Below are 26025 nucleotides of genomic sequence, written 5' to 3'. Positions count from 1 at the left end.
GATACCAAGCTTTGGAGCTTGGGCTAGCTTGGAGAATGCCATCCTCCTTCCTAGGGATTGGGCAGCACTTCTGTACACCAAAGCCATCATACTCTGACAGCTAGCAGAGTACTTCTGGTTTTATTGAAAGTGGGGAATAGTGGTTATTATATATTTAAACTATGTATAGTTGTATATTTATACTATGATTTGTTAGAGAGCAGTCAAATACATTTTATCAAAGATCTGGTTTGTCAAACATCCCCTGGAAGTCACGGTATGCAGTACAATGGGATGAGATTGAAGTGTAGTCAAATAGAAGCCCGAGGTCAGCAGCAGGAGGTATCGGTATGCAGTACAATGGGATGAGATGGAAGTGTAGTCAAATGGAAGCTAGTGGTCAGCAACAGGAGGTATCGGTATACAGTACAATGGGATGAGATGGAAGTGTAGTCAAATGGAAGCTAGTGGTCAGCAGCAGGAGGTATCGGTATACAGTACAATGGGATGAGATGGAAGTGTAGTCAAATGGAAGCCAGTGGTCATCAGCAGGAAGTATTGGTATGCAGTACAATGGGATGAGACTGAAGCGTAATCAAATGGAAGCCAGAGGTCAGCAGCAGCAGGAGGTGTTGGTACAATTGCAGATGAACAGGAGGAAGAGGAGCTTGATCAAGGTGGTGGATCACAATCACGCACTGGATCTGAGGCACGGTCAGGCTTTTATAGTAAGTCCTAATTAGTAGCAGGGCAGAGCCAGGACAGGGAGACAGAAGGTAGACTTAGCAAGAACAAGGAAGCATAGAACAAGACTGGGTTTCAGCAAGGCCCTATCCAAATCTTGGATAACCCAGGGAAGAGAGCTGCTGACTGGAATGTTAGAGGTCCTGCGTTCGAGTCCTGACAGTAAATTTAGTTCTTTAACATGATTCTAAGCAGTTTTTTTTTTTTTTTAAACTTCGAGGGTTTTGATAATTGTTTTAAATGGTAAACATTTGAAGGACTAGTATTGTGTCATTTATGTCTTATCGTAGGTGCTTAAGCGTGATCAAGACTCTTCAGGGATTAATGAAAGTAATCTAAGACCCCAGGAAATGACGGTGGAGGGACTGGAGTCTAGTAGCAATCCTGATTTATCAAAAAATAAGCAATCCAATTGGAGTGTGGATTATAATAGGAATTGTACTGAAGAAGGTAAAAGAGACTCTGTTGGAAATGAAGATGGGCAGGAAAAAGCATCGGAAAATGTCTCTGATGAATCGGGGAAGCTGGTGCAATCAAAGGATGTGCATAACCCCGCTAAAAAGGTCTTAAATGAGGTAGGTACCACAGCGTATGATTTATGTGATGTTTTGAAGGAAAGATGAACATCTGATGCGTTTTCCTCACATTCAAACAACCTATATGTCCCTAGTGTTTAGTCTCGTTACCAGGCTCTCCAGTGTAAAACCTGTGTTTCCTCTAGGAGAGTTGGCATGGGAATTTGGTAATGACAGAGGTACCCTCAGGGAAGTCATTAGTTATTAGGAAGAATTTCAGTCTTCCAGTAAAAATATTTTTTACTGTTTTTTACTCTGGTAAATATCCTGGCCATTGCTTAGTGTCACGTTCTGCTCTCTGGCAGCCATCCACTGTATTGTGGTGCATTCAACAGTCAGAAGGGTGGAGTGCAGTTCCAAGTGGGCAGTGCATTCTCTCTACATCGCTACAGAATATGTTGGTGCTACATAAATGTGTAAAAATCTGATCAACGTTCTGATGTGTGCTGTGGGTGCTGTAAACCCCAGCTGATTTGAGTCAAAGTCTTCGCTATCTTGGTTGACTCGCTGAACAAGTTCAACAGTGGTCTGGGTGCCTTTCTGGAAAAGTAGATTAAATCCCTTGTAATACTATATTTTACCTAATTACCATGACTCGACTCGAAGGAAATATTCCCCCTAGTATGGAACTAGTTATCACCCACCTCTGAGTCAACTTGATAGGATTTTACATTGAACTTAAAGTGACCCTCCAGTTTTAAGACAAAATTCTGTCCTAGAACAAGAGGGGGCAGCTCTTATTAAATCTGCAGTTGTTCTGCTCTTCACCTTTCTGATCCGTCGGTTCCAGGCCCAATTTTTGGCCATCCAAGATGGCCACAGCAATTTTCTACGTATTGTGCACTGTTCTGAGTGGCCAGTGCTGATCACATGAGCAGTGCAGCTGTGGCCAATCAGAGCATTGGTATAGTGAATCGAAAGTCAAAACACTTCCAGTGCACTGCGGAGGATTAGGTAGTCTGAAGATTGTGTTGGCCATCTTGGGGGTCTAAAAAAAAAAAAAGACCTATAATAATTAGTGGATTGGAGAGATTGCAGAGAACAACTACTGCAGGTAATCTACCACCTGACCCCTCTTGTCCTCAGAATATTTTCTCGAAATAGAGGGTTGCTTTAATGGACCAGTGTTTAACACACACACACGAATGTTTTAAGCTGAACAATGACTGTTCATCGTAAACAGCAGCCGCTCAGTACTGAACAGCCGCTGCTTACAGTGAATGGAGATAGGCGGTGGAGCAAGAGGAGAGAACTCTTCTCCAGCCACTCCACCTCCCTGCTGGCTGCTCCGTGAGCGGGCCAGCAATATTTTCTCCTGTGTATCAGCACGGGAGTGAGTATACATGGGGACGAGTGTCGGGCATCGTTAGCCTGACACTCGTCCTGTGTAAAAGGGCCTTAAAAGTGTGACCCAGTGTCCTCTGGCAAGCAAGCCATACGAAAATATCTCCTCACAATAAACAGATGTAACAACAGTTTTGATACAGATGGATGAGCTGGTTGCACATTTCATAGTACTTCTGACACTGCTGACAATAGCAAGCATGATGTTTGTCACTTCTTTTCTACTTATGCCTCTCCTTTTTTGGGAATTACTCCTGTCCCCCCAGTAATTTAATTGTTTGTATGTATATGGATGTGTATATATAATTGGTATGTAAATAAGAAAAGTTTTTTGGTTTTTTTTTAATTTTACTAATAAATTTAACTTTACTTAAACTTCTGATCTTAAAGGGGCCGGATATGTGTACTACAAGCTCCAATTGTGAGTCAGAAAATGAACCTTCTTATGAGGTGAGAATAGTTCCCATGTAATAATTTCTCACAACTCTGTTTCTCTTTACTTCATACTCTTCTCTATAATATGCAAAAATTGCCAGTTGTAAACTGACGTGATTGTGTGATGTGGATGATAAATCTTGGGCATCTGAAGAGATCTGTGGGAAGGATTTGGCGGTTGTATGGCTAGTTATTTGTAGTGGTGGTCTTCAACAAGTGAATATACATGCCATATGTAGCTGTGACCCCTTCCCACCACGTGGCATACTATAATGTAATATTAGTTTCTAACTCATTTCTAAAGTCAGGATTGGCTGCTCACACCAGAACAGGAACAATGTTCTTTTGATTTTGCCCTTGAGTCGCTGTCACCCTGTGCTATGGTCAGGCCTTTACAACAGGCCTCTGCACCAGCATTTTTACTACTGGTTTATACTAGTCACACTGATGTTTTCTGTTTGATTCTTGTTGGTAAGTTACTAATTGTTGAAATGTGCATCAACACCCTCTATTTTGTTTGACTGTAGCTAGAGACTCCTTCACCTATATGGTCTATGTAGGTATTTATTTTGTTTTAGTTATGTTCATTCTTTTGATTATTCCAGATGCGTTCTACTGACCTCATGAGCAAACTCGAATTAAGTCAGAGCTCTGATGATGCGTCTGACATGGAAAGTGCAGCGAAGAGCTGTACCATTGATTGTAAAGCATCTGGTGAACAGGAGAACATCAATAAATCGTCGAAAGACTCGTCTGAGAAAACTGATGGAAAAGAAGAGCACAGTCGTGGAGATTATGAAATTGGTACATCAGTAGCACATTCCATGCCTGTGATAAATAGGGACAAGTCTCTCTTTCCTGAAAGGGATCTTAATGTACCGCAAACAGATGGACAAGAGTCCGGTCGTGTTTCAGAAGCAAGCAAGGTAGGTATTATAGAAAGATCTTTATCTAATGTTGTAAAGGCCTTTTTCTTATTAATTGGCTCTTCCTACCTAGACAGCTTCTGTCCATGCACAATTGTGCTCACACATCTATTAAAGTTGCAATCCAAATTATTCAATCCCCATTGAAAATTTATTTATTTTTTGCCAATATTTACAAAATTTTAGCTGTTTGTAAAAAGAAAAAAAAAGCACACCCGAAGCTACTAATCATGGGCTCCATTAGTTGCATCAGGTGTGCTTGAGATAAAACCCATCAAATAACCTGGACTGCCTAATGGTATTGACAGTGAGTTGTGCCAAATTTATTGACAGGTGCATGTCTCTTTAATAAGCTTTACGCATTTGAGATTGTCATAGGGTCAGAAAATGCAAGCATAAATTTGTGTCAAAATGTGCTCCATTTTCTGGATTTACTATTAATAAACCTGTCTAAGGCTGTCTGCACAGGAGCCCGCAGCGTAATCTGTCCGTGTGCCCAACTGGCATCTGTAAGTACCTGTCAGTTGCGGAAGGGCTGCGGGTCCAGACTGCTTCCATTGACTTCAATGGAAACTGTCCGCACAGAATCTGCTCAAAAATAGAAAATGTCCCGCTCCTCCCCGCGCGGAAAATCGCAATTTATTTCCGCTCGCGTGCAGAAAAAAAAAACGCTTTTTAATAGCATGTTATGGGCGGTGTCTGCTGCAGAATCCGGAGGCGGCCGCCTGCTCCAGATTCCACAATGCAAATCTGCCCGTGTGCAGCCGGCTCTCTCTGTAAGCCATGCCCCCTTTGGGTGGGTGCAGAGCAGAGAGTGAAATTTGTATGCAGTTTTGAGACACATGATGATTTGTCACCTCTTTTGGTGCAGTTTACACTAAAATCTGCCTCTAATACATGGATCCATTCTCCACTAAGTGCTTTATCTTGAAATACTTTCTGCATAATTTTGGGATCTAAAACGCCTGGGGCAAATTTATGAAACTGTCTAAAAGTAAAACTATCTTTGATACTCATGGCAGCCAATCGCAGCGCAAGTTTCTTTCATATTCTGCTATGAAAAATGTTTCAATTTCAGTGCACGTAATTTACTTTTTTAAATACTGGTGGAAGACAAGCAGTCATGTTAAAAGAAGCTTATTTTTCTTTGCTTACTTGAAATATATTGCAAATAGATTTTCTTAATTGTATTTTATTTCTTAAAAGGCGGGTGAAGCTGAGAATGAAGTGCCAGAGAAAGCGTTCCTCACCCTGAACTCGGCCCAACCTGGTCTCGCTGATGATGCTGACCATCTCAATGTAGTAGCCACAGATGAGGGAGTAAAAGAGACGGAACCATCAAACCATGATGTGAACCTGAATTCTGACGGTGTGGCGGGAAGTCTACCTGAAGCCTCCAGAAGAGAGGTTTCATCTATTCAAGGGAAACCAGCTACAGATGATGCAGTACCTCTTGCAGAAGACTCTGACGACGAAGCCTGCTTAGTAGGTGAATACACAATGGCTGGTGCCAAATCCTCTGAATTGGATGGAACTTCTGTTTTAGAAGACCTGGATCTAGAAGGCAGCAGTGAAAGATGTTCAACGGAGGTTTCTTTCCTAAGCGAAAAGCATGAAGGTCATGTCCATGAGGAAGAAACGGCTGAAAGCCAAAATTGCCTGCTTAAACCTCAAGCACCATTTCAAGGAGAAATGATAAAAAATAACAAAAGTTCTGTGGAGAACAAAAAGCAGGAAGAGCACCTGCCTGGTTCAGAAGTCAAAGAAATGCAAATTGATGCTTTATTAGCAGAAGTAGAAACTCAGACGTGTCAGGCTGTTGTAAATAATTCTGTAAATTCAGGATTAAGCAAGGATTCCCTAGAGGGAAATCCAGAGAAGTCCAATGAAGAAACTCTGCCGTCAAATACAACAAATTCTGTCAGGTCGCAGTCAATGATACAGGGCAGTAAAATGGATTCTGAACCTGTAGAAAAACAGCAACCAGACACCATGTATTTGTGCTCATTGGTAACACCAACCAAGACAAGTTTAACACCCAGCAGCAGGAATTCAAGTAACAAGAAAGAATTCCTGTCAAAATTAAAGCGAATATGCCTAGGTTCCACGCCTGGCCATATGGTTAGTTCTAGTTCTGAAAATTCACTGTCTCGGGATGAAAACTGCATCGCTGGTGGCTTCACAGGAAAGAAAATTGAAGTTATAGACTTGGTAAAAACTTCACTTTCACAAGAGGAAGGTGAAAGCACTTTGGAGAATTGTGATGCTGTAGCTGAAGAGCCTCCAGTAGACCATTTATTGGCAGAAGAATCTGTCATTACTACTGTAGACTTTGTTGAACCAGAAACCCTTGAAGGAGAGATGCCTTCTCAAGATAACTGCCTAATATCCCCATCTCTTGAAGATGTATCTGATGGCATTGAGCAGGACCTTTCTCTAAACCTACCTGATATTTGTTTCATAGTAAATACAGGGAGTATAAGTAAAGAGCAGTATGATCGCTGGTCTGAAACTTCTGACGAAGATATTGAGTATATCCGTTCATCTAAAGAACCTCTGCCACACCAAGAACCTTTGCAGGAAGAAATTCATACGTCTTCTAGTTTATTCCTAGATCAGGAACAAACTATCACCGATAAGGCAGAACAGTGCTTTAGTAGGCCGCCTGATTCAAGTAGTGGTGTATATAATAAACAGGATGAATATTTGTCAAGGAGTCTCCAAGATCTCGACCACCACCATGAGAATGTTGTTGTAACTAAAAATACGAAAGACCCTGTTAGAGCTGTACAAACAATCAGCAAGGAGAGTTCTTCTAGGTCTGACCTGGACTACGCCTTCTCTAATAGAAGAATGGTATCGGATGACCTTACTCAGAACACTCTTGACATGGAAAATGTGCGTTTCGCTTGTAAGTTGAAGGAGACTTTACGAAAGTCCTCCACAGATAAAGTTATTCATGGGTCTACTTTCCAGACAATGTTTGAGTCCAGAAGGATTCTCAGCTGTTCAAATTCTACAACCAAATGTAGAAACCCTCTTCTTATCACTATGCACTGCCCACACCGCAGGACAGATTTTAGAAGGCATGGCTACCGGTACCCAAGCGCTTACAATAGTTCACCCTACTATGAGGATGAATTATGGAGTAGACCGGTTACCTATTCCAGGACTATCAGAAATGTTAGAACTCCTAGATATTCTCCTTTTCACTTCAGTCGGTTGCGGTATGAAAATACATTGGACAAATCGGATACTGACATTTCCGTCATTCTTAACGAATGTGTGCAGTCCAATCACTTAAAGTTGAGCAGTATTGGCTTGGGTAGCACTGCCATAGACAGAACTCCAGCCAGTCAGCTGGAAGAGGAGGTTGGCTGGCAGGCAAGAAGAACAAGTGTACCGGTCTCCTCTAAATCCCATTCTGTTAAGAACATGATATCAGACCTGTGTATGAGCCTACACTCAAGGTTACAGAATGTTGCAAGAGTTTCTGAGCAACAGATTTCTTTTTACATATATGAGAACGATGATGCTGATTTCATCTCCTCAGCTAAGGTAATTATCATGCTGTCTAATATGTTGTTGTATACAGACTGAGATCACATGTGCATAGCGTAACACACCAATCAGTTATAACATTAAAACCATCTACCTAGTATTGTGTAAGTTTCTCTCAAGCTGCCAAGATAACTCTGGAGGCCCTGGACTCCACAAGACCTCTGAAGGTGTCCTGTAGAGCCTGGTACAAGAGGTTAGCAGCAGGTCTTTTTTTAAGAGGTTTTTGGGGGTTAAGCGTTTTTTACACAAAACTTTTCACCATGGCCACAACATAACAAATGACTCATGTTCTCCTCTCCCCATTTGTACCCTGTTGGTGGGTTGGTCTTCCTGGTGATGTCATGTTTGCTGGCTGCAGTCAGCGTGTGCCTTCCCATAAACAGGCTGCCACAGCCATTGGCAAAGCTCAGCAATTATTGTTGAGCTCTGTCATTGGTTGCAGCGGCGGATTTATAGGATGACACCAAGAAGAATCATCCTCTGGTGGGGGACGAGCAGGGAGAGGAGAGTATTAGCTTTTGTTATGTTGTGGCCATGGAGCTGGCTTTAGGCAAAACTTTTAAGTTGTGGGTTGAAGACTTTGTGGGTCAGACTTCAGACAAATTTTTTTTTTCCCAGCACATCTCACACATGCTCGATCTGTCTGATATCTGGGGGAAATTTGGAAGTCAAATTAACACCTTGAACTTTATCTTCCCCAAGCACTACGGTAGATCGGTGTTTCTCAACTCCAGTCCTCAGAGACCTCCAACGGGTCATGTTTTCTGGACTTCCTTAGTATTGCACTGGTGATGCAATTATTGTCGGCGCCTCAGACCTTGCCACAAGTGTTCTTACTAAGGGATATCCTGAAAACCTGACCTGCTGAGGTCCGTGAGGACTGGAGTTAGAAAACATTATGGTATACTGTGGTCAAGAAGGAGTGTAGACGGTTTGCACTAATGTTTCGGTGGTGTGTGTGTCCAAATAACATTCACATGAATGCTAGAATTCCCCTTACAACATTGCCCACAGTATCATACTGCCTATTCTGACTTGCCTTATTGCATCCAAGGGCCATCTCTTCCCTGGATAAGCGCTATGCATTCACACCTCTGGCCATTCATATGATGTACAAAAAGAAGATTCGTCGGACCAGGCTGCCTTCTTTCATTGGTCTATAGTCTAGTACTGATGCTCACGTGCCCATTGTAAGAGCGGAGGTCAGCATGGGAAGTCTTTCAGATCTGTGACTATGCAGCCTCATACACAGCTAATTGCGATTGAAAAATAACAAACTGTTGACATGTCATGGGGACATATCAAAAGTGTTTATTGGTGAGGGACTAGGTGCTGAGACCTCCGCCGATCACTAGAACAAAGCAGCCGAAGAGCCAAGATGGGCTCATAAACGTCAGCTAGTGAGCTCCCACCGATCCAAACCTTTAACATGCCAGAAGTTTTTTGAAAATACAATTACAATTTAAAGGCTTTGGCCCGCCAACCTCATTTATCACACATCCATAGGATCCACAAGTGTATGACCACTGGGTTTCTGCCTGCTCAGACCCCACTGATCATGAAAGTGGGGGGAAGGGTGTGCGTGTGCGCGTGCGTTGTGTAAATTGAGCGGTGGTCAGCAATGCCCAATATATCGCTCTATCACTGTCTTTGGGACTGGCTGAGCCTGTTAATAGGTAATCCGTATTGTTGGTGCATCAACCTCTTATGATGTAATGGCTGATTGATGAAAGTATTGTTAGAGGTTTTGTCAGATTAAATCACGCCTTTCCCCAAAAACAAGTTTGGGGGCACAGAAGTCCACAAGGTGATGTAAGAAATGTTTTTTCCACAGAGCTTATTAGTAAAGGACGGCCACATTCCCGCTGATCCGCAGGACTTCTTGAATAGTGAGCATCCTGAATCGCAGCAGTTTTTAGTCATCATAAAAAATGAGGATGTCTTTTCTTCCATACACAAAGTAAGTTTTTAGGTTTTATAGAATATTATTTTCATGCTGTTATCTATGTTTGTGATGGACAATGTATTTTTAAAAATATATTTTCATATTTCAAGCTAGACTGCGCCTTTTCACATTTTTGCTTACCTGGGGTACTGCCTATTAGATATTTGGGTCTCTTGTCCCTCCATTTGACAATGGAAACTGTACTTTCATACCTCCTACTGCTTGCTAACAAATAACCTATTCTGCAGCTCTGCTGCACCCGCTGTAGGTTGGCCCATTTTAGTGGCCTGTAACCTACAGAGGGCCTCTGATCTGAGGGTCCTTTTACATGGGCCGACAGTCTTTTAAGCTACTGTTCCCCCAACTCCAATCCTCAAGGACCGCCAACAGGTCATGTTTTCAGGATCTCCTCAGTATTGCATAGGATATCCTGAAAACATGAGCTGTTGGTGGTCCCTGAGGACTGGAGTTGGGGACCCCTGTTTTAAGCAACTGCACGAGCGCGTAACATCACAGCTAAGGTTGTTGGCATTTGTGCAGTGCTTTCGAACTGAAAGGCCGGCCACTCATTGGCTTCTCATCAGCTTCTCGCTCCCCGCTAGGCGCTTCCCGTAGGAAGCGCTTTGCAGGGAGTGAGAAGCCAGCGAGTCGTCACACAGCATGAGAAGCCTGCGAGTGCTAACAAGGTAGTTTAAGCTGACAGGAAAGTTAGCTAACGACAAGTGAGCGATAGTTGCGCTTTCACACTGAACGATTATTGTTCACTTTCACTCGTTTGAATGAATTTTGAGCGATAATCGTTGTGTGTGTAAGGCTGGGTTCTCATGGGACGTATTCGCGGCGGTAATCTCACCGGGATTTCCGCCAGGAAAGCGCAGCTTTAAAACCCGCAGCACTTAGCCGTAGGTTTTGGAGCCGCTGGCCGCATGCTTTTCCATTGCGGCCAGCCGGTTTCTCCAGAGAGAGAAGCGTGGCCACAACGCGAAGAAAAATAAACATGCTGTGGCCGGGAAATCCGTGCCGCAGCTCCAGCTTTGCCGCAATGGATTGTCCATCCCATGTGGACGAGATTTTTGACAAATCTCGTCTACATGGCTGGCTAATCCCGGGATTAGCGGCCGCAGTGAAATTCCGCAAGGGCTTTTCTATGGCAAATCCGCCCTGTGTGAACCCAGCCTAAAATGTCCTTAACAGAACTGTTCCCTGTCACTTCCTGTACGGATCCTTCCTTTGCATATGTGAGTTTTTAGGTCCTCCTATATGCCAAGCAAATGTTATCTTGTAGGATCATGGTTAAAACAAAACAAGTAAACCATGGGGTCTTTTTTTTCTATTCTCTTTGTGTCTGTCAGCTATGGAATAGTCTAGTCTGTTCTAAAACACCAGAAAAAAGGTTTACTGAAATATATACTGGCCCTGCAAAAGTAAATGGGACACTCCTCCTTGCCTCCATTGCATGAATAATGCCCTATAGTTACATTTATGTATATGCTGGGAGCTTTTCCTGTCTCACATGCCAAGCGTAGACTTCAAACATGATGTGGACAACTGCCAAAGGCCCTTTTACACGGAGTGATTGTTGTTCAGGTAATAATCGCATTGTGCAAAACGGACTGATGTATCGGTATAAATACAGCCAGCAATCATCCCATGTGCTACAGCGGAAGTATCGTATGACAGACAGTTTCCATTGGCTACAATGGAAGACGGCCGTGTGTTTTTCCATGGCAAATAGACATTTCCTTCACGCTGCGGTATTTCGCGGTAGAATTCCACAGTGTGAACATTGCAAGGCAAAAAGCTATTGGGTTCAATAGAACCTAATAGCTGCGGAATAACACCGCGGATTTCTGCTACGTGAAACGCGACACAAATCCATCCGTGGGCGTTAGGCCTAATGGGCTGAAACTTCATGCTGCATAGAGAAAGCTTTGAAGCAGTCATCTCCCTTAAGGTCCCCTTTAAATGGACCAATAGCTGCCCAAGTAATCTCTCAAACAAGTGATTATGAGCGACTGTTGTCCCGCGCGCACACACGACCCGCGACAGGGCACTGAGCGAGAAGTTGGTCAGTAGTCGCTAGTCTTCTATTTCAGTGAGCTGAAACCGAATAGCTACTTAGCGACTTCTCACTACATGTAAACAGGAGTTGTTCAGCCTTTGCGTGAACGCCTGTCTGCAGTGAATGGAGCTGGCTGCTGGAAGAGATCTCTGGCGCACTCTCCATTCTCTATCAGACTATTGCTCCTGTGTGAAAGCAAGGAGCATTAGTCACTGGGATGGCTGTTGTACTGTGTTAAGGGACCTTAACATCCCAGGCATATTTACACTGAAAGGTATAAGCTGTGACCCCATTGTAAGAGTCAATGGGTCTCCTCATGTCCATTGTGTGAATGGCCCATGAAGCTTCTGTAAAGCCTTTCTCTGAATGCTGTTGAATGTAGCGTAGGCAACATGGCTGCCCCCATTGTCTTGTATAGAGAACAGAGTAAAAAAAATCTACAACTGCAAAATAAAAACAGGTAAGAAAAATTGAAACTTTTCTCTGTCCGGTTTTAATTGATAAAAATTGATGCTATAGTCCCTTTAGCAAAGCCTAATCTACCACTGCTCTAGACATTGCTAACTTCTATCTCTCGAGGGGTCATTGAAACGTAACATTTCTCGTCCGTATCATTGGGGGCCACAGCCTAGACCATGGGATATAGCCACTGCCCTAGGAGGCGACACTAAGCAAAAAAGTGTTAGCTCCTCCCCACCTGGCTATATCCCCCCTGCAGGCACTCAGCTAATTAGTCTTTAGCTTAGTGTCTGCTAGGAGGCAGACGTGGCTATTCGCGGGAATCCGGGGAGTCGGGGCTTTTCCCTGGCTCTACTGGCCTCCCGGGGGAGACGCAGGCAGGGGGTGTCTCCACCACTACTGCGGCGTCTCACCCAGAGAAGAAAAAGGGGCCCGACCATGCAATGCGCATCTGAGTCGGTTACCCGCCAGCCATAGGGCTCCCCCTCCCTGGAGTAGCGCACTGTCGGACGGTGACGCGTAGGGGGCAGCACTGCTGGAGTGGTCGACGCAAGGCAGGCTGTGGCTCCCAGGAAGACACCCCCCTTGGGACTATGGACGGCGCAGGTATTCCGGCGCAGACAGCGCATACCTTAAGGAGCATCAGGACGCCGGCGGTGGCAACGGCGGGGGCAGCGGCAGCGGCGATGACAGCGGCAATGACAGCGGCGATGACAGCGGCGATGGCAGCGGCGATGGCAGCGGCAAAGGCGGCGGCAGCGGCAGCTCTCCCGCCCAGGGATAGAAGCTTGCGTGTTGCAGGACGCCGGGGCGCTGGCCGGCAGGCCACTTCCGGGCACGGCGCTCCGGGGGGCGGAGCGCCGTCGTCACGGCCGGAAAGCGTCACTTCCGGGTCGCGGGGGACGCTTCCGGGCCAGGCCACGCCCCCTCCGACCGGGATGAGTTAAAAAGTCCGCATGGACAGAGAAATGGCCGCGCTCCTGGGCACTTCAGTTGCTACACCTCTGAGCCCAGCACCTGCAGCTCTCTGAAGCACACAGCAGCCTTCCAGCCGTGCAGCCCTGCAGCCCTGCAGTTTTCCTCGGCAGTTTCCTTCTGCAACGCAGAAAGCACCCGGACAGCAGCAGCACCTCCTGTCTCGGGCACCAGCAGCAGGAATAACTCCGCAGCAGTCCCTGCCACAGCACCTGCCGGGTCACCAACGCCGCGAGATCGTATGGTACACCAGCGTCGACTTCCGACAGCATCCAAGCGTCAGGACCAGAGGCTCCAGCTGGACCAGGGGAACCGCAGAAACAGATGCTAGACCGGGTAAGCCCTGCCCAAGGCAGCACTTTGCGGTGTTCTCCCCTTGCCCTCCCCGTCCCCCCTGCAGGCATTCCTGTAACGGTACTTAGCTTACCCGCTACCTGGGAATTGTTTTCTGTTGCCATGTCTGACCCTAGATCAGAGGGTTCCAGCCCGGCCGAGGGGAGGGTGAAGCGTGGCGCTTGCACTATCTGCAGCGTTAAGTTCGCTTGCGGTCAAGTCGACCCCCGCTGCGCTAGATGTGCCGCGGTGCGTGCAGCTCCAGGGACCCCGGTGCCCCCCGCCGCCCCTGTGGAGCCAGGGCCCGAACCCCAAAGGGCAAGGTCCCTGGCCGCTGCCGTTTCTGGCTGGGCCATATTCTCTGCGGCGATTTTTCGCCGGTTAGAGTCCAGCTCAGACACGTCCTCCTCGGAATATGCACGAGGGAGGGCACGCAAGAGGAGGAGGTCCCGTAGCAGCGTGGACACTCCCCATAGATCGCGCCATACCGGGAGGTCGTCTAGACCCTCAAAGTCCAGACTATCCAGGGACTATCATGGCCATCATGGGTCCAGGGAGTCCGTGCATACTAATCATAGATCAAGGCATTCTTCACGGTCCCGGTTATTCTGCGAGACCAGCCCGGGCTCGCCATGAGTCCCCTCGAGCATCTTGCTCATGGGCGCCCCGGGATACGGCGCAAGCGGCAGGCAAGGGCAGTGGGTCTGAATACTACGACCACTCGGCAGGCTCGTCAGTTTCGGAACTAGACGAGGAACAGGTGTCGCCTAGCCAGCCTAATATACGGCCTGGTAATATCCATAAGAGAAACCCGCCAAGTAATGGAAGAAACAGTGGAGACGCCTCCTTCCGCGGTGTCATGTAGACAGCGACAGGTCTTCCCAGACCATCCGGATTTTTCGGAGGTCCTTAACAGGGAATGGCAGAACCCGGATAAGAAATTTAGGCAATCCGGGAAGACTCGGAAAAGTACATATCCATTCCCAGGGGGCCTGAAAAAGGGTTGGGCGGTACCTCCGGTAGTTGACCCGCCAGTTTCGCGACTGTCTAGAAGTTCAGCACTGCCAACAGCCGAGGTAGCAATGCTGGCTAATCCTCAAGACAGGAAGCTGGATGAGTGGGCAAAAACCGTGTTTTAAGCCACAGGCACCGCCTTACAGCCGATGTTTGCGACCGCATGGTCAGCAAGGCATCCATAGCCTGGGCCAAGCAGCTACGGAGAGACACTGTAGCAGGCTCTCCACCAAATGGGTTGCTCAAACCAACAGACAACGTCATACAGGCAAACAAATTTGTATGCGCAGCAGAAATAGATGCAGCCAAGTTTGTCGCCCGGGCGTCCGCTGCATCGGTTGCGGCAAGGAGAACTCTCTGGCTGAAAAAGCTGGTCAGCAGATACAGCATCCAAGATGGCCCTAACAAAATTGCCATTCGAAGGAAACAGGCTGTTTGGACCTAAACTGGATGACATGATAAAGGACGCTACAGACGGCAAGAGCACGTCGTTACCACAAATGCCGGCAAGAAAGGAGAAGGTTCCACTAAAAAAGGAAACCATTTGTTGTAGATCCTTTCGGCGTTTTTCATCCCGCCCAGGGTCGGGGCAGTGGTCCTAGTCTACAAGAACCCCGACGGACGCAAAGAGGGGCCCCTCTTTCAAAAACAAGGCAAACTTGGCGATCCCGACCCGGAACATCTAAAACAGCGGGATCAGAAAGCAAGGCATGAGATGCTGCCCCCACCCAGTGTCACCACGGGGGGGGGGGCAGGCTCTTCCAATTTCGGGAGACATAGGGGAGGCGCATGAGCAACAAGTGGGTGCAGGAAATTGTGACATCCGGTTACGCAATCGAAGTCACGACTCTCCCACGGAATGCATTCTGCAGGTCCGGAGTGCCTACCACCCCGGAAGGAGTAGCCAACCGACAGCAGGCAGGGCGGAACCTTCTGGCACAGGGGGTTGTGAAACCGGTACCAGGGGCACAAGAAAGGCAAGGGTTCTATTCGAATCTTTTTTCTTGTACCCAAAAAGGACGGCAGAGTGAGGCCGGTACTGGATTCAAGGAGGTTGAACCAATTCATCAGAACAAAACATTTCCGGATGGAGCCAATCAAGTCCGTGATAACCTCCATGCAACCAGGCGAATTGCGGTCATCAATAGATATCAAGGACGCTTATCTCCATATCCCGATTCGGGAAACACATCAAAAATTCCTTCGTTTCGAAACACAGGGAAGGCATTTTCAGTTTACGGCACTGCCATGCGGCCTGTCTACCTCTCCAAGGGTCTTTACGAAGGTACTAGCAGCAGTGATGGCGCCGCTCCAGGCGGAAGGTATATCAGCCATTCCATACCTGGACGATATACTAATAAAGGCACCGTGGGGGACGGCAACATCAAAAGCTTACACGTCACGATGAAGATTCTAGAAGAATTCGGCTGGATAGTGAACCGCGAAAAATCATGCCGAATACCGACGCAACACTTGGAGTATTGGGCATGATATTCGATGCCAGCCAGCACCGGGTCCGACTACCTCAAGCAAAGGTAGACAAGCTCCGGCAGGGGGTCCGGTCCCTAATACAGGGGAAACCGTTAACCCTCAGAATGGCTACCCTGGGCCAGATGGGGCAGCATTCGAGGCGGTTCCGTTTGCCCAGTTCCAGTCAAGGAAACTACAACACTTGATATCGGCACGCTGGAATAGGGTCCGGATGACCCTGGAACAGCGAATCCAGATAACCCCTCAACTCCAAAAGTCACTGAAGTGGTGTCGGGGACCTGGGAGACTTCAGGCGGGATGGCCTTTGAGCCCAAGTCGCTGGACAGTAGTGACGACGGACGCCAGCCTTTCAGGTTGGGGCGGAACACTAGGGGACCAGTCGGTTCAAGGAGTGTGGTCTCAAAAAGAGACAAGGCTACAGATTAACATCCTAGAGTTGCGGGCCATCTACCTGACTCTCCGACACTTCGGGCCCAATCTCAAGAGAAAGAAGGTACGCGTTCAAACGGACAACACCACAGCGGTGGCCTATGTCAACCGACAAGGAGGAACAAGGAACGTGTCGGTAATGAGCAAGGTAACAGGCATACTAGCGTGGGCGGAGAAGCATCTGAGCTCGATGTCCGCAGTCTACATTGCCCGGAATAGAGATAACTGGGTGGCGGATTACCTAAGACAAGAAACAGTGGATCCCGGCGAATGGGGGCTGCACCCAGAAGTATTTCGGACGATATGCCGGAAGTGGGGCTCGCCAGACGTGGACCTCAGGGCGTCCCGACTAAATTACTAGCGACACTCATTTATGTCCCGAGCGCGGGATCCACGAGCAGCGGCAGCGGAGGCGCTGACCATTTCGTGGGAGGAGTACAAGCTCCTATACGTATTTCCACCCATTTCTCTCATACCGAGGATCCTAGGGAACATCAAGCAGGAAGGATGATCAGCAATATTAATAGCACCAGACTGGCCAAGAAGAAGCTGGTACGCGACCATCATAGAAATGCGGCTCGACACACCGTGGCATCCTCCAGAGCAAAGAGACCTGCTATCCCAGGGGCCTTTTTTTCTACACCCAAATTCCAAGTCTCTACATTTGACGGCTTGGCCGTTGAGAACGAGGTGTGGAGGAGGAAGGACTATTCGGAGAAGGTTAGCCAGACTATGATACGGGCCGGAAAACCAGCCTCATCTGCAATTTATTGTAGAGTCTGAGAAGCGCTCCTTCACCTGTGTGAGGAGGGGCGGGTACAACCGATACAATTGTCGGTGGCCGGAATTCTTGCATCCCTACAATCAGGCCTCGAGGTAGGATTGAGGGTAGGCTCGTTAAGGGGACAGGTGTCGGCATTAACGGTACTGTTCCAAAAACCAATCGCAAAGAGGATGGCAGTACGTACATTCCTGCAGGGAGTCGTCCATACGACACCCCTGTTTAAACCCCCGGTCCAAACTTGGGACCTTAATCTCGTGTTGGACACTATGACGGGCCAGCCGTTTGAGCCGCTGAAGGAGACTACTGGCCTGGAAAGTGGTATTCCTCGTCGCCATTACGTCAATCCGTAGGTTCTCGGAGCTGGCGGCTTTGTCTCTACAGGCGCCATATAGGACCGTCCATCCGGACAAAGTAGTGCTGAGGCCATCACCCGAGTTACTACCAAAGGTGGTATCTCTGTTGTCAGACTAATGAAGAAAATTGTCTTGCCTTCTTTTCGTCCAGATCCAGTACAAAAAAAAAAAAAAAAAAAAATATATATAATAATAAATGCTGCACCACCTTGGTCGTGGTAAGGGTGCTGAGGATCTATGTGAAAAGAACAAAGACGTTTCGTAGGACCGACACCCTCTTCGCTATTCCGAAGGGGACCCGAAGGGGCTTGGCAGCCTCAAAAGTCATCCTATCCAAATGGATAAGGTCCCTGATAACAGAGAAGTATCGCACCTCAGGGAGCTTGCCGCCATGTCGGGTTACGGCCCGCTCCACACGGGCGGTAGGGGCTTACCGGGCAGTCCGTCACGGAGCCGCAGCCCTTCAGGAGGGTAAGGCAGCCACCTGGACTTCCTTACATATGTTCTAAAAATTTTATAAGGTCCACACAGCTGCATCATCCGACGCCGCTCTTGGCCGGAAGAGCTTGCAGACGGCGGTCGTTGACCGCACAGCCGAACTCTGAATGCCCACCCAATATATTGTTTTCGGGACTGCTTGTGGACGTCCCATGGTCTAGGCTGTGGCCCCCAATGATACGGACGAGAAACAGATATTTTTGGTATAACTTACCGTAAAATCTCTTTCTCGTCGCGTTCATTGGGGGCCACAGCACCCACCCCTTATTTATTTAGGCGGTTGCTGGAACTTTCTGTTCTTCGGTCATGGTTCGGCAGAAAATTGTGCCAAAGAGGTTGTTTTTGGTATGTATAAAAACATAATATGTATAATCGTACTCCCACTGGCTTCCTACTGCTTGCAGACAGACTAATTAGCTGAGTGCCTGCAGGGGGGATATAGCCAGGTGGGGAGGAGCTAACACTTTTTTGCTTAGTGTCGCCTCCTAGGGCAGTGGCTATATCCCATGGTCTAGGCTGTGGCCCCCAATGAACGCGACGAGAAAGAGATTTTACGGTAAGTTATACCAAAAATATCTGTTTTTTGGTTATTTTACTTTAGTTTCTACAAAAGCTTCTTTTCACCATTCTGTTTAGTCTTTTCTCTGTTAATGTTTTAGCATGGGATCAGGTTGCTGTTTGAGAGGTTTGGCAATGTGATATGTACTGAAATATTTGCTCTTTGCTGTAAAGGCTTAAACATGGAATATTGGGTGAGGCGTGGGAAAAGAAAAAAAAAAAACACGCCCTCCGATGTTTTTCTAAGGCTGGGTTCACATGTCTGGTAATCCAGAGAGTGTGAAAGCCATCTCGAGTGGGAATGCCGGATGGATGCGTTGCACACGGCTAGAGATGAGCGAGCATACTCGCTAAGGGCAATTACTTGATCGAGCATTGTCCTTAGCGAGTACCTGCCCGCTCAGAAGAAAAGATTCAGCTGCCGACGGCGGGCGGGGTGCGGCTGGGGAGAGCGGTGGGGAACGAAGGGGAGATCTCTCTCTCTCCCTCTCTCTCTCCCGCTCCCCCCTGCTCACTGCCGCAACTCACCTGTCACCCGCGCCGGCAGCCGAACCTTTTCTTCCAAGCTGGGAGATACTCGCTAAGGACAATGCTCGATCGAGTAATTGTCCTTAGCGAGTATGCTCGCTTATCTCTACACACGGCATTCCCTCTGCTGCTCTATGGTATGATATGGGACACAGCACTGGACCTTCTAACTAGCTGGATTGAATAACGCTGCAGTCAGTGTTTTTTGATCCAGCACAACCATGCCAGAGGGAAATGCGCCGGATCACTGGACAGGTGTAAACAAACTTTTTAGGTTTTTGACTGACTGCCTGTGAATCATTCAGCAATCCTTCACCTTCTATAAATCTTTTTGTGTCTATATAAAAAATTTCTTTATATACTTGTGTTACTTAAATTATAGCCACGTTCTCCCTTCAGATCCCGTATTTGATGCAACTAAAGCTCCTGCCTAATGTAACCTTTGCTGGTGTGGACAGTCCGGAGGATTTGACAGAGTCTGCATACGAAGTGCTCTTCCAAGTCGGTGGCTTTGTGGCTTCCGATAAAAGTGTATTGGAAAGCATAACACTGGGTGAGTGTTTTATTTAGGAGTTCATAGTTTAAATGGTATATCCTATAGCCATGCCATTAAAGTCTGATCAATCTAGTGTAGGCCCCTACTGTGCCTGGTCCAGCTGATGAATGGGAGTGACACAGGAACAGCCAAGTGGCTCCCAAAGAAGTCAATGGCCATTATGGAAAACGTATCGCCCAGCAAGCTATACTATTTCAGTGGCTTCTGAGTTGCGGAAACAGTATAATGAAGCCTGTTCGGCTGCTTTCATAAGCCCTGGCTGCCACTACTTGCAGCCAGGCCAAGGACAGTGAAGGCCAAAACTAAAGAGGTGTGGGACCCTGATCTGTCACATCTGTCCCGTGTATATGTCTTGATGTGCTATATATTTCTCCGATGCACACTGCAGAATGGGTTCAGTTGTTAAGATTGGTTTAACTCTGTGTGCCATTGTATCTCACCTTTCTTTTTATCACATTTCAGGAAAACTAAAGGAAGTTCTTGCCATTTTGGAGAAGATGAGCAGAACGTCTCCTTGGAAGTGGCTAATTCACTACAGAGAAAATCGGAAGCTTAAAGATGATAAAAGGTTTCTTTCTGCCCATAACATTAGGAATATTCTACTGTTCTGTAAAATATCACAACTAGCTAGACGTCCTACTAATAACTACTCACCTGTCGCTTGTTCTATCTTTGAACCCCTTCCTGCATTATCACATACGTTTTCTTCACGGGAAGGGACTTCTTTCCGGATCGTTCCATCCGTACATGTATGTAATGATTTGTTCAGCCGGAGGATCACCTGCTGTGATTAATCGCTGCCTACCAGCACTAATTGACAGGATCAAAGAAAACTCCAGTGCTGTCTAAAAGAGCAGACTACTACAGGGCACACCGGCATCATGTAGTTGAGGTTGTATAGCAATGCAGTCTTTAAAGCCACAGTCAAAAAGATTTAAAGTAACAGAACTTGTCAGAAAGGTCCCTTGAAAATGAATAATAATGTGTTCCCCTGGTTGGACCGCCAACAGTCAACTGTAATCTGGGAGGAAGCATGTAAAGGGCCATTTACAAACAAATTTAATTGAGTGATAATTGTCCCGTGTAAACACAAAAAAATCATTTACTCACTTCTTGTTATTGCTGACTTTCAGTCAGAATAACAAAATACTGCTGGATCGCGGCTTCTCGTTCCATGTAGAACTTTAGCACTTCACATGAATTCTGTGTAAACGCTCTACACGAGCGCTAACGCCCTTAGCAGTGACGTCGGCACTCGACTGTCATCCCATCTAATCTTTTTCTACAATCACAGAACTCTATTCATCATCGTTATCTGAAAAAGTACATGTTGGGAATGAAAACATTTCTTACATAGTATGTTAGGCCAAAAAAAGACATATGTCCATTTGGTTAGCCTTTAACCCCCAGCACTTAAATATCAGTGCCCAAAACTGCCCACAATATTCCATGTGTGGTCTGACCAGTGACTTGTACAGAGAAAGAGCAAGGTTCTCGCCATGTGCCTTTAGACCTCCTTTGATGTGTTCCATGATCCTATTTGCCTTGGCAGCAGCTGCCTGACACTGGTTACTCCAGTTAAGTTTACAGTTAACTAAAACCCCCAAGTCCTTTTCCATGTCATTGTTTCCCAGTGGTTTCCCATTTAGTGTGTAATGATGACATGTATTTTCCTGCCCATGTGCATAACCTTACATTTACTTCATCTACAAGCAGGAGCCGTCCGATATCACGTTTCAGGTTCTTCTGTGTTAGAATATGAAGGACATCGGTCAGGTAATAGCTAATGAGCTATTGGCTATGACTAAAGATGAACCTACGCTTCCCACGCGATATGCTGATTCCCCTCACCTCTACCGAAAGTCTGAGACCATTAAACAGTTCATTGTACATTTGTGCCATCATTGATTCAGCTGGTTGATTTTTATTTTTTTTCCCTTTTCTCAGGGCCGAGGCTCGGACAAAGATGTCTCTGCTTAAATCTTACCAGCAGTCAAACGTTATTGAAATCCTGCCTTACCACCAATGTGACAGCAGATCTAAGGAATCGTCCAATGAACTTTCCTGCCTCCTCAACCTCCAGTATCAACATATCCATTCTAGGCTCGCTGTCCATTTGACAGGTATTCTTACTCGGCTCCAGTGATGCCCAACACTTGATCAGCCTTGTCTCTAGAAACCATGTTTCTCCCCATGGTTGCATGGTTTTTTTTTTCCTGGGTTCTCCACTGAACATGTTTTTGGCATGTGGGTGGAAACCGGATAAGTTGATTGGCTACCCATAAAATTGTCACTAAGCCCCATCCTGTACTGTGATTCGCAGTCAGTAAAAAGGCCAGAGCACATATTGAGTGCCGTGTTCTCAAATGCAGAAGCGCTACTTGAATGATGGCTAGGTAACTGAGTGACATCGTTAATGATAGTAACATAGTATGTAAGGCCGAATGAAGACAATGTCCATCTAGTTCAGCCTGTTTATCCTCCTATGTTGTTGATCCAGAAGAAGGCAAAAAACCCCAAGAGGCAGGAGCCAATTAGCCTTTTCGGGGGAAAATTCCTTCCCGACTCCCTAATGGCTATCAGACTAATCCCTGTATCAACCCCTAATAGTTCCTACCTGCCGTATACCCGGATTAACAATTAACCTAAGATTTATATCCTGTAATATCCTTCCGCTCTAGAAAGACATCAAGTCCCCTCTTAAACTCCTCTATGGGTTTTGCCATCAACACATCCTCAGGCAGAGAGTTTCACAGTCTAACTGCTCTTACAGTAAAGAACCCTTTTCTGTGTTGGCGATGAAACCTGCTTTCTTCTAGACGTAGCGGATGCCCTCGTTACCGTCGCAGTCCTGGGTATAAACAGATGATGGGAGAGATCCTTGTATTGTCCCCTAATGTATTTATACATAGTTATTTGATCGCCCCTTAACCTTCTTTTTTCCAGGGTGAATAATCCCAATTTGGATAGCCTCTCTGGGTATTCCAGTCCTCCCATTCTGTTTATTAGTTTAGTTGCCCTTCTTTGAACCCCCTCCAGCACTGTAACATCTTTCCTGAGCACCGGTGACCAGAACTGTGCGCAGTATTCCATGTGAGGCCTGACAAGTGCCTTACATAATGGAAGGATAATGTTCTCGTCCTTCGCCCCTATACCTCTTTTAATGCACCCCAAGACTTTATTTGCCTTTGCAGCAGCTGACTGGCATTGGTTACTCCAGTTTAGTCTACAATCCACTAGTACCCCAGGTCTTTTTCCATATCACTTTTCCCTAGCAGTACCCCATTAAGTGTATATTGGTGACATCCGTTTCTCCTGCCCATGTGCATAACCTTACATTTATCAACATTGAACTTCATTTGCCGTTTTTCTGCCCAAGCCCTCAGCTTATCTAGGTCCATTTGTAGCCTTACGTTGTCCTTCGTTGCATTGATTATATTGTATAATTTTGTATCATCTGCAAATATCAATATTCTGCTGTGCAGCCCCTCAATCAGGTCAATGATAAATATGTTGAACAGCATGGGGCCTAATACTGAACCCTCTGGCACCCCACTAGCAACGGTGGCCCAATCAGAGTATGAACCATTTATTACCATTTCTATCTCTGAGCCAATTCTTTACCCAATTACACACGTTTTCACCCAATTCGAGCTGCCTCATTTTATATATTAGCCTATTATGAGGCATGGTGTCAAATACTTTAGAGAAGTCCAGATATACGAGATCAATAGACTCTCTCCCAGGTCCAGCCTAGAGCTTACTTAATCGTAGAAGCTGATCAGATTGGTCTGACATGATTGACCCTTCATGAACCCATGCTGGTGAGGAGTTATTCCGTTGTTCTCCTTAGGGTATTCTTCAATGGCGTCTCTCTGAAACCCCTCGATGTAGAGGAGCATTGCAGAAAAGTCACAATCTGCAATGTTCTTTGAATGTTTTTATATACAGATCACTGGGAACCTTGCTAACTTCAGCTATTTGTATGATACAGTGCTGAAGCTCTGGTCACCCAACAGTCTGTTTACAAGTTGGCAGCAATGACATTGGCTGCTGCGGTCATGAGCAGTACCAAATCAGTGGCGATAGTGGTCACATACCATACTCCTGGCGTCATGGCTCCTATCATTGAGCATTCATGCCAGAACTATACAAGTTATTGCTGTGTCCACCGATTATTTACAACTAGCCAGCACGTAACCGCTGCAGTGAGAGAACGGGTGTGCAGCTGGGCCTTCTGCATTGGATCTCCTGGAGAAACGAGGGAAGTGCTTATTCCTTTTTTTTTTTTTATTTGATACAAATGGCCGCTGTTGGAAATCTAATAAGCTTTTTGAAACAGAACATGAAAAAAATGATTAGCAATATATTTTTTCCCCCTTTCAAACCATTTTCTCTAAATAAGACCTAATATTTATTAGGAAAAGCTCTAGAACTCCTGCAGATTAAAAAAAAAAGTGGAGCGCACACCAATAAATAATTGTGCAACTTTTTAGGATTTTGCATTCCAAAAAATAATCTTGCTCCATGCACAAAAGGCCCAAAACACTCCAGTTAAGAAAATGCTAAGTGCCATGCATGTATGCACTACCAATATAGCTTTCTTTTTTTTTTCTCTTTTTTTATTACAGGCACAACGTCTACGGTTACTGAAGAGTATGAGCAAAATGGAATCCTTGTCTATGATGTGGACAGTTTCCTAAGAAAAATCCAGAAAGTGGATTCACAGTTCCAGGCTTCATCTTGGTGAGGACGCTTTGTACAGAACCTTGGTAAAGGTTGACAATGTAGCCATTTACTTTTAGTGTCAAAGGGAATATCCATATTAGACATTAGAATTGCTCAGGCTCAGTACCAGTCATTGAAACGTTTGGACATATTGAACCACCTTCACGCCTGCCATGAGCATACCCATAGATAAATCTTCCTAAGTGTTGTCATAGGAATAAATCAGATAAAAGGACCTGTAAAATTATAACTATTTTTGCTTGGGGACAAAGCAGACATTTCCAAAGAAAGGTTTTCTTCATTTCCTCAAAGGTTTTTACTGACAAGTAGGACAGGGCACATAATGGGCATCTGATAAAAAACCGCATCTCTGCTGCAGTCATTGTTCTTACTGCCACACTCGGGACATAGGGGGGGGGATGTGACTGATCTCCTGGAAGACATGTAGAAGACTTCTTTTATATATTTATCAGTTTTGATTACAATATTGGCCAAATGGTATCAAAGGAAAGGTAATTCTAGGAGGAATTATGTAGTTATTTGTGTGTATGTTCTATTTTTATTGCTCGTTTTTTTAACTCTAAAAGATTCATTTTACCTTTTTTTTTATTTTGTTTTTCCCCCTTTTCAGGTCCTGATGCATCGGGAAAGTAGCTTCTGTTGGACACATTACTTGATAGGCTTTGTGTACATAAGCAAAACCCATTACACATGCTGGTCCCACTGAGGGATGTGCTAGGTGCATGCAAGTTTGTTTTGCAGTTAAAACTTCTTTTTGCTTTGACTTCTTTTTGTCACATTGCTGTTCATATTTTGTACTAGTATGTAGGAAACTATAGAGATATCCAAGGATAAGGCTGGTTTATATCTTTATCTGTGTAGCATATAAACAACTTTGCTCAACACTACAGATGATTGAAAATAGAAAGCCATGTCATGTTGTTTTTTTAATCTTGTTCGTTTTTTTTTTTGTTCTTTTTTTGTTCTTTTTAAAGTAGTTTTAAATTATTTGCTTTCTTAGCTATTCTACTATCAAAATCAATATGCTTTGCAAATTATTTATAAACCAAAATGTTAATGTTTCTGTATGTCAGTTTAAGTATCTATATGTATATTTTTTTTGTCCTTTTTCAAACCCTGTAAATTTCTGTATGCACAACATTAAGCTATTACAAATAGCTTACAGCCAAGCTAATAATGTAATATAATGTATGTTACAAATCCAATACTTGTACATTGAGCTGTACTAATGACATATTTACTTTTATTTTTCCTATTTTCTAAAGGTGTTAACTTGCCATTGAGGGTATAGTTAGACTTTGTAAATCTAAAGGTTTATAGTGCTGGGGAGGACCCTTTATTAATACTTTTTTTTTTTCTATTGACTATGTACAGTAAATGTAACATTACTGAGCTGTTTGAAAGTCTTTGTAACAGTTTTATAAATAAAGTGTGCTCCGTTAAATATCTGCATTAAAGGCATATTCATCATTAAAAAAACAGCCTTGAAGCCTGTCCAAAGCACTTTTAGGAAACAAAAAAAAAGATAATTAGATGTTTAGTCGAGGATGCAGAATATTCAAGTTACAGCGGCTGTTTAATAAAAACACAAAAGTGGGAGGGGGTCCTGCAGCTCTTTAAGGCTGGGTTCACACAGGGTGGATTTGCCGTGGAAATTCTGTCTGGAATTTCGTCGTGTCAAATTTGCCTGCGGCCGCTAATCCCGGGATTAGCCAGCCATGTGGACG

At 45.5% G+C, this 26025-nt stretch overlaps 1 protein-coding gene across 3 annotated transcripts in view; it reads left to right on the top strand.

Annotated features, from left to right (window-relative positions):
* The window catches only part of TASOR2 (transcription activation suppressor family member 2), a 63876-nt gene extending 38134 nt beyond the window's left edge, over positions 1-25742 (top strand). For all 3 annotated transcript variants that reach the window (XM_066592124.1, XM_066592125.1, XM_066592123.1), the window contains 10 exons: positions 1014-1298; positions 3033-3092; positions 3683-4003; positions 5210-7561; positions 9399-9524; positions 19393-19546; positions 20012-20117; positions 21497-21672; positions 24181-24295; positions 24909-25742. In XM_066592124.1, the coding sequence (XP_066448221.1) occupies positions 1014-1298; positions 3033-3092; positions 3683-4003; positions 5210-7561; positions 9399-9524; positions 19393-19546; positions 20012-20117; positions 21497-21672; positions 24181-24295; positions 24909-24915 (3702 nt within the window). In that variant the 3' untranslated portion in view covers positions 24916-25742. The remainder of the gene's footprint in view (positions 1-1013; positions 1299-3032; positions 3093-3682; positions 4004-5209; positions 7562-9398; positions 9525-19392; positions 19547-20011; positions 20118-21496; positions 21673-24180; positions 24296-24908) is intronic.
* Positions 25743-26025: the final 283 nt, after the last annotated feature.

The sequence above is a fragment of the Eleutherodactylus coqui genome, chromosome 2 (genome assembly GCF_035609145.1).
Source record: "Eleutherodactylus coqui strain aEleCoq1 chromosome 2, aEleCoq1.hap1, whole genome shotgun sequence".
NCBI classification, from domain to species: Eukaryota; Metazoa; Chordata; class Amphibia; order Anura; family Eleutherodactylidae; genus Eleutherodactylus; species Eleutherodactylus coqui.
Note: the sequence above shows the minus strand (reverse complement) of the source record. Positions and strands in the feature narration are given on the sequence as shown.